We start from the raw sequence: 12564 nt of genomic DNA, 5'->3' as shown, positions 1-12564 counted from the left end.
TTGATACACTTTAAAAAACGAGGACCCAATTGAGACATTCGTACATAAATAGGGATGTACTAAAGGATTAAACCAAAGAAAAAATTATTGATTATAGAGTAGTAGTCTGAAGAAAAAAAGGAACCACTTTAATCAATTGAATTTTCTTTAATCTGCTAAAACCAAGATAATATATCACATGACCATTGACTAATGACCATACAATAATTACTTAATAAAAAGGTTAGATCTGAATATCATGTTTATGTTCATATTTAATTTTTTTCACAAAGTGAAAAAAATGTATATTGGTAGTTCACAAACATTAAGTTTTTTAAATATATTTAACTAATATTTATACTTTGTATATCTATGCAAAAGAAGTAGTAGTAACACACTGTAATATTAATTAAATTTAGTAAAAATGATTGAATTAAGAGAGCAAAATTAATGAAACGTAAAATGTATTAAAGTTTTAAAAATTTAATAAAATTTAAGTAATGAAAGAAAGTGTGTTGGTAGTTTTCTTTTTGAAGTGTGTTAGAAGTTCTGTTAACAACATTCATCTAACATTTAGTACTAGTCATGAAAGAGAATAATATTTTTATCTTAAAAAGGATGACAATATTGTAATTGAAAGATTACGTAATTTATTTAATTTAACATACACTCTATCATTAATTAGTATTTCTTTTTCAAAACTATTCTAACAAGTGAAACCTCCACAAATTTATAGTGTTGTATTAAAACTGCAAATTAGCATATTCTTGTTCCTTTTTAATTGTTGCTATTTTTTGGAAGACTTTTATATTTATACGTAATTTTAAGGTTTTAAATAATATTAATCACTCCTTTAGTAATTATATTCTTATTCATTAATTTAATTTGCATTTATGTATTTACTAAGAATAGAAATGAAAAATGGAAAATAGTCAAACTTGGGAAAATTTACCATGCTTTAGTTTTATGTGACAACCTTAAAAAATAAAATAATAAAAAAGGTAAAAATAATGAGACAGTGCCTTTCGTTGAATTTTAGTATTTATTTAATCATTTACATTTGAAAGTTGACTTTTCTTAAATCATCTAGCATGAATTTCAATTGGTTTAAATTGAAATTAAAGAAATTAATGAAGGGAAAAAAATGACATAAAGTAATAGTTATTAGTTAATTAAAGGATATCGCCGCCGTGTTGCCTCCATCGGGGGAGAAGAACAACCAAACTACAACTCACTTTCTCTCTCTCATTCTCTGATCTATAAATCATCATCTCACTGTAAAAACTCTAACAATTCAAAGGTGCGTTTTTTTTCTCTGTTTGTGTCTCCATTGTTGTGTTTCCTTAACTTTTGCAATTTTTCTGCACACCCATTTGAGTTTTCTAGGAGTATGGCTGTCACTTCTTCAAATTTAGCTTTGACCCATTTTTTGTAATCTTGTTGTTTATTCACCACCGGGCAGGTATTGGTGGTTTCCAGTGTAATTTGATCCAATTCCTTGGAAATCACCATGCACCCTTTATTGCCATTGTTGTTATTTTACCAAAAAAATAATATTTTTTTCAACCAATATTGATTCCGGGAATCCTCAACGGAAAATGAAAATCAAGATGGAATCTTGGTTTGCTTCTGTTTCTGTTTTTCACTTTATGTATCTGATGTTTGATTAAATGTGGCTCTTTACCCTTTCCTGCAGTGCTTCCCAAGTTTTGAATTTCTATCCTGAATAGGTTGTTCTCTTCATTTTCAAGATTTTTACATCCAGTGCCAAGATTCTATTCCTAGTATTAGATTTGTATATTTTTTGCTTATCCATTGAGTGTGTGTGTGTGTTTATTGTTTGAAAATGATTTTTCTTCTTTATATTGGCTTCTAAGAAAAGTTTATTTTTGAGAGGTAGTTGTAGAAGTGGTTGATTGGGACCACTTAATGTAATTGTGTAGCAATTGGCTGTTGAGTTAATTGATAGGTTCGTTTCAGAAAACCTGGTCGAATTATAATCTGATCTGACCGTTTAAAATTAAATCCTAATTCTGTACAATTGCAATCTGATTTGTTCTTTAACTTGTCTAACTCTGGTGATTGGATGTGTTGAATGAAACTTGGTTAGTTCTTCTGCTGAAGAAGTGAGAAACATGTAATCTGATGAAGAGCTATTTGTTTGTTCAGAGCATAGTTTATTCTATGAAGAGCTTTTAGGAGGTTGAGGTCCATGATATTTTGAAATCTCTCTGGAATAGGAAGACCATGGGACGAGCTTCAACATTCCTTATAATTTTTATAGTTCTTGGTTCTTCCTTTGCCACGTACAATCTGGTAACAATGCTAAGGCGCTATGGATCTTCGGAAGGTGTAGCTGTTCCTGATGGTAGATTGCTTTTTGACCCCATTCTTGAGATGCCTGATCATGTAAAGAATCGGAAGACATCTAAAGCACCTTTTCATGTGGCATTAACGGCAACAGATGCTCCATATAACAAATGGCAGTGCCGTGTCATGTATTACTGGTATAAGCAACAAAAAAAGTTACCCGGGTCAGAGATGGGAGGATTCACTAGGATTCTACATTCTGGAAAGTCTGACAACTTGATGGATGAAATTCCTACTGTTGTGGTTGATCCTCTTGCAGCAGGTTTGGACCGGGTGAGTTTACTGTCATTTTCCATTATATTCTTTATATGTTGTTTGCCATCTCCTTATAATTCAGCTGTTTGGCTTAGTAATGTTTTAGTTGCTGTTAGAATTGATTGTGATATACCATGATCACTAAATCTACGTACATGCTTTGTGCTAAAATCTTCAAATTTTATAAAAAGCATGAGGTTTTTGAACCGATGTACTCTGTTGAAAGAAGTGAAATCTTAGAAAACGATTTCGTGTCAATGAAATAATTCAAAGAATAATATTGAAAGGAGTAGTGTTTTTGATTGTTTCTAAAATCCATTATGCAAAATATGTTTGGAAATGATTGACATGCCTAAATTCCTAATGGTCATACATAACTATGATATACTTCAATTCGGATCATGTATCCGTGTCCAATACTTTAGGATACTTTACTCATACTTATCTATGAAGTGAAGTATCTAATCTATAAAGCATTTGCACTTTTATGATGACAATAATTTATAATTTTTTTTACATTGTTTAATACATATGATTTTAATTTGGATTCACACAATAGCAATCATATATTTATCATGCTTTTAACAAATTTTGTACATTTTTTATAGCACGTATTGTATCCTATTATTTTCGAAATAAAGGTATCAGCGTCATAGCATCCATGCATCATAGCATAACAGCAAAGAAATGCAAATTTAGGTGGTCTTTTCCTTTTGTCTTTTCAAGATGAATCTATTGGAAGCTTCATAGGGGAGAGTTCATTCTTCAAATGTTTTCTTGGTCCAACTGTTTAAAACATAGATATGATTTAGAAGTTAATGTGCAAATAATGTCAACTGCTTGACACATATTTGAGTTTTTTGGCTTGTCTGTCCACATTTGTGTTCCTCTGTTAAGTTCTTGTTATTGATGTTTTGAACTTTTGGTTAATAGTCAATAACTGAATGTCTCACTATGATGTTAGTTATTTATTTTCTTCTTCTTTAGTCAATATAAATTAGATGTTTTCTGATGCATTGCATTATCTGTTTGCAGGGATACGTCGTTCTGAATAGGCCATGGGCCTTTGTTCAGTGGCTGGAAAAGGCTAAAATAGAGGAAGAGTTAGATCTCTTACACTATCAGAAATGTGATCTATTTTTTTTATTCATAATGATGAAATATAACTCAGTTGCTTCCCTTTTGATGCAGATATGTGTTAATGGCAGAGCCTGATCATATATTTTTACGCCCTCTGCCCAATCTGGCCTATGGAGGACATCCAGCTGCTTTTCCATTTTTTTACATCAAACCTGATCAGAACGAAAAGATCATTAGGAAGTTTTATCCTGAGGAATATGGACCAGTGACAAATGTTGACCCAATTGGCAATTCTCCTGTAATTATCAGGAAGGTAGAATCTCTTCCATAACTGTTCTTGATGGTCGAATTACTTTCCATGTCTTATTCTTGTTAACTATGTTACTGTTTTCTGAAGACCTTAATGCCGATACATTTCATATTGATGATAGACCCAGTTCAGAATCTATAGAAAAAATGAATTTTTGTTCATGGATCCTATCTGCCAATGTGCTAGCAGCCTTAGACAAGGATTAGATGATAAAAAATGAACTTGGATATTTGAGGGTCTAATAATTTATCAAATGATAAGATGATTTTTCTCTCAACCACCCCTCTTTATTTATATGCATGCAATGCAATGTACCTAACTAAACTCCTTGCTATGTATTTCTCTGTTTTATTTTTTCAGGACTTGATAGCAAAGATTGCTCCTACTTGGATGAATGTTTCTTTGAAGATGAAAGAGGACCCAGAGACTGATAAGGCTTTTGGATGGGTGCTAGAAATGTATGTCTTACCATGTAACTAATTAATGGTGCAGATGTTTTTCTTCTAAATGAGGTGGTGATACTGATATTTTCATGCTTATGCTAATGGATTTTTGTTTTTTTTCTTGTGGAGCCAAGGTATGCTTATGCCGTTGCATCTGCTCTGCATGGTGTGAGGCACATTCTGCGGAAAGACTTCATGCTGCAGGTTTGGCATAACACCATGTTTCTGGATGTGGTGTTTAATCTGTGTTATATATGAAAGGCTTACCCAATTCTAGTTTTACTTTTCTTGTCTGTGACTTTTCAGCCACCCTGGGATCTTGAAACTAGAAAGAAATACATACTTCATTATACTTACGGTTGTGACTACAATATGAAGGTAAAATGATTTCTTTGCCCTGAATTGCATAGTTGTGATCTTCTAACATTTGTCATAAATTTGCCTTCAGTGAACAAATATCTGAACTAGTCAAATCTTCTTTCTTTCTTGCTATGCTATGGAACTTTGCTTTAGCAGATACACTTTTGTCTCACTAGTGTGTTTCATGATGCTCAGGGTGAGTTGACTTATGGCAAAATTGGTGAGTGGAGATTTGACAAAAGGTCACATCTACGAGGACCTCCACCAAAGAACTTGCCTTTGCCCCCACCAGGAGTTCCTGAAAGTGTGGTATGTGTATGTAGGACTTGCCTATTCATATAAGAATTTTATCGTATCTTATTGGAATAGTATGTAGCTAACCACCTTTTCTTGATGCATGGAACTTAACATAAATTTTTTACACAAAATCCTTTAAGAAACTCTGTCTGTAATTTCATACATGTTTCCATTTTACTTACAGAAAAGTGAGAAGAAAATGGTATTTTTTCCAAACAGCATCATGTATTACTGTCTGAATGTGAATCAGTAATGAAAACTTCCATATGATGCACCAATACTTCAAATTTGTATCATGTATCCGCATTTCTAATGGTCTATGATGCCAACATACACATAGTCAAAATAAAAAGTTACAAGTTACTGTGATCATAAAAGTACTAGTATTTCATAAATGGGATATTTACTTTATCAATAAGTATAGTTAAAGTTTCTTAAAGTATCATATACGGATATAAATACATGACACAAATTGAAGTATGAGTACATAAGAACAGCAATGGTTAATTCCAGATATCATGTGTTTTAGAATTGAGAAACACCTCATACGATGAGACTTGATTACACTTATATATAGCACTAGCATTGGTTCTGTCCACTCTTTCTTCTAGTGCTGTCTATCTGAGACTGGAACATGATAGAAAGCATTATTAATGTGTTGTTTGCTTATGATATATATCTGCAGGTGACCCTTGTAAAGATGGTGAACGAAGCTAGTGCGAACATTCCAAACTGGGAGACAACGTAAATATTTTCCACACTCTATCATCTTGTCCAAGTGCATATTTCGAAAAATAGAACAAGACTGTAAACACTGAATCTTTTTTGGTCTCGAATTTAGTCTTAGAATCATAGATTAATGTAAACTATACCCATTTTTATGCCAATTCAAATGCAGGATAAAAAATCTTTCGTATTGTGTTCTTGTTGGTGATATATTCTTGAATGGTATTTGTTCAATAAGTATTGGCTTCCAAATTGCTCATGTATTTCTTAACATTTTCTATTCATTCATAATGCTTATGCGAAACTGAAGCTTAAAATTTCTATATATTCTTCCTTGGATTTGCATGTTAACATAATGAATAAAAATATTTGAAATCGACATTTCATTGGAACATAGCCTCTGGACTTCCAAAAGTTTTTCCAAACTTCAACGTGTAACATCAATACCTCCACTTATTCTATCACTTATAAATTGTTGTTCCCTAGGTGGATGGTGGATTGGGGGCAAAAGCACTAATGTTTTTGAAAAATTAACTAAGATTTGAAAAAGATATATAATCCCTACATGTGAAAAGAAAAAAATAGGGTTAAATATGTTTTTAGTCCCTAAACTATTGGCCGTTTCTGGTTTTCGTCGTGTTTCAAAGTAAGGTACAATTTGGTCCTCATTCTTTTTGAAACGTTCGTTTTAGTCCTCGAAAACTAAACACTGTTTCAAAATTTGGTCCTCATTTAGCAACAAATGAGGACTAAAACCAAAATTCTGAGAACTAAAACGAACGTTTCGAAAAGAATGAGGACCAAATTGTACCTTACTTTGAAAGAGGGACGAAAACCAGAAACGGCCAATAGTTTAGGGACTAAAAACATATTTAACCCAAAAAAATAAATAAAATCAATTGTAGAAAAAAAGAACTTGTTTAAATTAGAATTTTTGTTGATCTGTTTAAATATACGATCAACTACCTCCTCAAATATGTGATGCAATTTAAAAACTTTGAAAACAAATATAAAGAATTTATAATTTTAGAAAGATGAACTTTTTAAAATAAATAAAGAACTAAAGATTTATAACTAATTTACAGTTTTGTAGAAAAACTTTTTCATTGTTTATTTAATTCAAAATTTGTCCTGTAAACGGTAAATAATTTACAATCTTCGATAAATATCTGAAACCTTTTAAGAATTGTAAATACAAGATTTTATATTTTATAAACATTTTAAAATCCAAATCACACAGTAAAAGTCTTTAAAAAATCATTTAAAATTTATATGAATTAAAACAAAAAGTCTTTTAAAAATAGACTTGCAAGGATTAAAATACGTACGCAAAAGAAAGATTTGATATTTTTAAAGAGAGCATGATTTAATATAAATATGACAAGATATTATAATTTATTTAATCATTATTATGGCTATAAGACAATGTTCAAAATTGATGTAAAATTTAAAGTTTTTATTAATATAAAGAGTTAATATTTTAAAACGAATGTGAATTAATATAAATATAATAAAATTTTATAATTTATTTAATCATTATGGTAATTTTTATTTGTCTAATATGATAACTTAAAACTCGTATAACATTTTAAGAGTCAGAGGAGACGGACTAAACCGTCGGTCTAAATTTTTAAAATAAATATTAAAGTTAAAATAATTCAAAAAATTAACATTTTTATGTTATGTAATTTAAATGGTACAATTATATAATATTATTGTAATTTAAATAATTAATACTTTCAAATTAAATTTAGTTGTGAATTATAACATAATAGTTTGACATTTAAGTATAAAAATATTATTACGATTTTCAGTTTGTTTAACCTTGTGTAGAGATATAATGTGTAAAAAATTTAGAATATGAAAAATGTATTAAATAATTATTGGAATAAATTGATTACCCTAAGAAGAGGTAAATAACAATTGTAATTGTGAGGGACCTCATCATAAATATGGGAGGCTCCACTTGTAAGTTATTATGCATTAATTTCTCCTCTTACCAATAAGAAAAAAATTATTCTCAACTTTAAAATGGTATTTGGGTGATTTTAATCAAAATTATGACTACCTTTTACCAATTTTTTTTCTACTTCCACACTGTTCTATATTGCATATTAATTTCTATACTGCTCTCTTCAATTTTTTCATTTTAAGAAAAGGACAATAAATAAATATAGTCTTTAATGTAATAGATTAAAAAACTTGTAAAGAAATGAAAAAAAAAGGAAAAAAAACGTTTCAATTAAATTAATTAAAGATAATGGTATGTTTAAGTTAAAACAAGTCTTATTATTTCTAATTTTTTGTTTAACTGGAATATTTAGGTTTAAAATTATTTAAAGATGGTTGACTAAATAAATAGTCTATTTAAATCTTTTGTGGTGATGCATAGTTGACAGAAAAATAGTTATAAATTTTAGCAAGTTTGAGTTGATAAGAATAACTTACCATTTTTAACTTTGACCGGTCAAATATTAGTTTAATATGTTACTGTAATCTATTTTAAGAAAATAAATCATATAGACAAAGTTTAGTAGGTATATTAAAATGTAAATTATATCAGTAGAAAATTAAATTAATTTTAAATATAAGGATTTATATATAAATCACAATACAAATATAAAATAATTTTTGATATTTTAATATAATAATTTTTTTTTAAATATCATAATTATTTTATAAAATAGATTGAGTTGGTATGAATCTAATTAGGTTATCAGGTAAATTGATTCAATAAAATTTATCCAATTTAATTTAAATTAGAATCTTTCCATTTTGTCTTTACTTATTATATAATTTTTTATGTTTAGCTTAACCAAAAATATAATACATTTTTTTTTGTCTAATTTAATTTATTCTTAAGCAATTCATACCTATTTTTGTTCTAATAGAATAAATTAAAAAAAAACTTCAATACAACTTATCTTTTTATATATAATTTTTACTTTCTTTTTTGTTTTATATGATTCTCCTCCTCTTTCTTAGCAAAAAAAAAAATTATAAACTCTTAAATTTTTTTCTCCAATTTATTCTAAACAACTTTCATGTGAACTCATATATTTCTGTAATAAAAGGTTGCATGAAGTAATTTCTATCCAACCACTCGAATACATTTTTTTTAAATAAATGTTTTAATTATACCTTTAAATATGTTAAATCCTTTTTAAAATATTTTTATATTTTTTTCTGGTGAAATAACTTTACAAATTTACACTTTACTATTTTTTTATTTTTAAAACTACAAATAATTTTTTTATTCTCATACAGAAAAATTTAAATTTCAAATTTGACATTTCATTAATATATATTTTATTTAATGATACCCATGACCCTATCCTTGACTAAACCAATAAATCACACAGATTAATCCAATGGTCAAAGATGGATAGCTTCAACTCAAAGACTCACCGTTTTAATGTTTACGAAAGCATTGTGGAACCAGATAAAGCAAATGATGTCAACATAACGTTATCGTACGGTTGTGAGTAGCCAGCGCGTGCCCTCACTTGTGACTGTCGGCAGAAGAAAAATACTATTTAAATTAACAACAAATTAAAACCTAGAAAAATATTACATATTCTATAGTAAATTTAAAAAAATTATTTTTATTTTCTAAGTATAAAATTATTATTTTAATTTTTCAATGAAATTTTTTTATTTTCCATTTTTTCTCAAATATTATTTAACATTTTTCACTCGTACAGAACTAATTGTTTAAATTTATATTTTTTAGCGTAAAATAGGCGGAATCATGATTTTTCCTTAAAAGGTTTGAAAAGTAAAATAATATTTAAATCACCACATCTAACATAATTAAAATTCACAAAATCAGAAACAATTAAAATTCAAATAATACAATATTTTTTCTATTTAATAATAAACGGTGGTGAAAGAGGTGTGTAATTGTGCCGACAGCACAAAGTGACAAGTGTGATGTTGTTTTTCACTTGCATTTGTCACGAGCATTATACCTTTCACCTCAACCACACTTACACTTTCTTTATAGCCATTTGACATCTAAAGAATAAGATGAAGGGAGGGAAAAACTATGTACTTTATATATGTATATGTGATACAATTAGTTTGTATTAAATGTAAAAATTAAGTAAATTAAGCATTGAATAATTCTTACAAGACATAATATGATGTTAACTTTTATAATATTATTTTAGTGATAATATATGAAATTTTGTAGAATTTAAGTTTTTATACATATATAATAAATATCAAACAGATTTTTGAGTTCTAGGTTTTGTGTTTTCAAGAGTTAATTTTTTGTTATTAAAGTCTATAGTTGAACTCTTGTTTAATCCAATGTACTTTTAATCTTGAAGCATCTTTTGGCATATCCATAAATTTGTCTGATTTATGTTTATTTGAGAAATTTTGCTTCTTTTAGGGTACTACTATCATCTTTAATATAGAATTGATTAAGATCTATATTTCTACTTTAGGGTTATGGTTAACAAAATTGTTTAAGGAGTAAACAACCTCTTCAATGGTTGAAAATCCTTGATACTTTGCTTTTATGCTTCCTTCGATAGTGTTAAGTAAAGATGATATTTTCTGTAAATACTCATGTTAGGTCTAATGTACCAACAATAAGTTTTTTTTTCATGGGACTGGGACATCATTTTTGAGAAATAATAATTGAGCGCATTCAAAGAGTTTAATCTTGTTGTTGGTGTTGCTCTCTACAAAGAGCTGACAACAACACTTGTTGTTCCTGATTAACAGAGCAATCTTTTAGTGTTCTAAATTATTGGGGATGATCCTTAGGTAAAATCGAAAATTGTTGTAGACCAAACTAAAGAGGGTTGGAAATTCTTCAGTTGTTAGGCTAGTGTTTTGTCTTTGTTGTTGCTTGCCATCTGCATAAGTTAACAAATAGAGTTAGACAATCTTATCATTGATAGATTGTCTACCACAAGGTTGTCTTATTCAATCTGAGTTTGATTATTAGTTTCATCTCTTAAGTTGGCCAATCAATGAAGAAGAAAAGGAATTAGGATTCTATTGTCACTTACATCATCATCAATTTATTCAAAGGATAGTGAAGGTTGTGTAATGATCTCAAGTTTCTCCTTTTATTTTTGTCAAATACATTTCTTCCATGAACGAGACCATAAACACTAAGTTTAGAAACAATCACAAATATTTGTTCAATTGTTGGAGTCTTCGGTCCTTGATTTTGTAACAGAGATATTTGTTCTTTGGTAAGTCTTCATCGCTCCTTTTATGTAGAAGGAACCTTCATTTTTATTATTTTTGATCCCAAAAATGTTGTTAATGTATGTATAAGTTTGAAATTATGAAAAATAATCATGAACAATTGAGTTTTAGTATCGAAATTTAAATCTTAGGTTGGCAAACCAATTCTCAAAGCAAGTTTCATTATCATGTTTTGACTATCATATATAGAACAGAACAACTAGAATTTAAAATTATAATTCATAAATTCAGTCAGTTTAGAAAGTATGTTGATGTACTAGAGTACGTGGCATTGTTCTTACCTAGATTCCTATTGAAGGGAGATAAGCAACAAGTTTACAACTGATATAATATATCATAACAACTGTACTAAAATTAAAAGACATGAAAAGGAGAAGCCAGATTTATGTGGCGGTAGTTTGCACAATATTGAACAAAATAGAAAACCAATGTGACAGAAGGTAAAAGTAGAATGAAAGAAAGAAAAGGAAAAGACTGAGAAAGGATGAACCATTTACTGATCTTGAAGCTCTCAAGACTCACAAACCCAAAAGCTCTCAAAAGGATTCACGACACTTATAGATCTCGAAGATTCTGAAGAACACAAAATGTCACATAACGTGGTCAACGCTCCTTTTAAAGGCAAATTTTTCATTGTCTCAACATTTCAGGTCACTACTACTAGTTGATGTCTCAATAATACCAGTCAAAAAATGTATATCTATGTAAATATACATAATGTTGATAGGGGGAGTAATGTGAATGCTAAACCCAATCCCTTTTTGAATTTGGTTTTTGATGATGACAACACATATATGTTTCCATGACAACAACAACAAAAATGTTTCTTTATGTTTTTGACATATATTACCTAAATTGTTTGGGTTGCATACTTTCTATGGTTATACATGTGTTTACATCTGTTGTATGCATGCTCATGTTTTCATATGTTAAAACCACTTGCACAGAGCAAGTCTGTATGAAGTAATCAATTATAGTGGTTATGTAATCAATTAAGTTCATCAGATAGCTAGTGCTTGAACTATGACAAACTACAAGTTTTAACCGATTACATTATATGTAAAATCGATTAAAACTCGTGTCTTTGCTAACACCTATTTGCTATGTGCAATGATGAGTTTTAAGAAGAAAAAGTTTTCAAAATTGTCTAAGTGTATAACTTAACTGATTACACTGTTTACATAGTCAGTTAAGTCTGATATACTTTGAAAATTGTTTTAAGGATAAGTCCTAACTGTAATAACGGTTAGATTTTCAAATATCTTGACCTACCATTCATGTGCAATCAATTACATTATCTGCTTAATCAACTAAATTTGTTGTAATGTAATCCTGGTGTAACATTATCAGAAATGTAACCGATTACATTATTTTTGTAATCGATTAAAAGCGTCAGACATGAGAAAATCTATATAATGACACGTCGCGCTCTATATTAAAAACTTTTACGACTTTGATCATTTTAGAAATTTCATATCTGATATCAGAAAGTTAAGAAAGAATTTGCAGGTG

At 28.9% G+C, this 12564-nt stretch overlaps 1 protein-coding gene across 2 annotated transcripts; it reads left to right on the top strand.

Moving 5' to 3' along the window:
* Positions 1-1119: 1119 nt before the first annotated feature.
* On the top strand, positions 1120-6079 carry LOC124837825 (hydroxyproline O-arabinosyltransferase RDN2). Of its 2 annotated transcripts, none has more exons than XM_047313284.2 (9): positions 1120-1279; positions 2149-2622; positions 3640-3707; positions 3796-3997; positions 4355-4452; positions 4572-4641; positions 4744-4815; positions 4993-5106; positions 5780-6079. In XM_047313284.2, exons 2-9 carry the CDS (start codon positions 2227-2229, stop codon positions 5840-5842), a joined length of 1083 nt encoding a protein of 360 aa, XP_047169240.1. In that variant the 5' UTR covers positions 1120-1279; positions 2149-2226; the 3' UTR covers positions 5843-6079. The 2 variants fall into 2 exon arrangements, with proteins under 2 accessions (XP_047169240.1, XP_087966700.1); XM_088110574.1 differs by having other exon boundaries at positions 1159-1279; positions 2090-2622.
* Positions 6080-12564: the final 6485 nt, after the last annotated feature.

Source organism: Vigna umbellata, chromosome 3 (genome assembly GCF_029865625.1).
Source record: "Vigna umbellata cultivar VRB3 chromosome 3, Vumbellata_1.0, whole genome shotgun sequence".
NCBI lineage: Eukaryota > Viridiplantae > Streptophyta > Magnoliopsida > Fabales > Fabaceae > Vigna > Vigna umbellata.
This window is presented reverse-complemented; position numbering and strand designations above follow the sequence as displayed.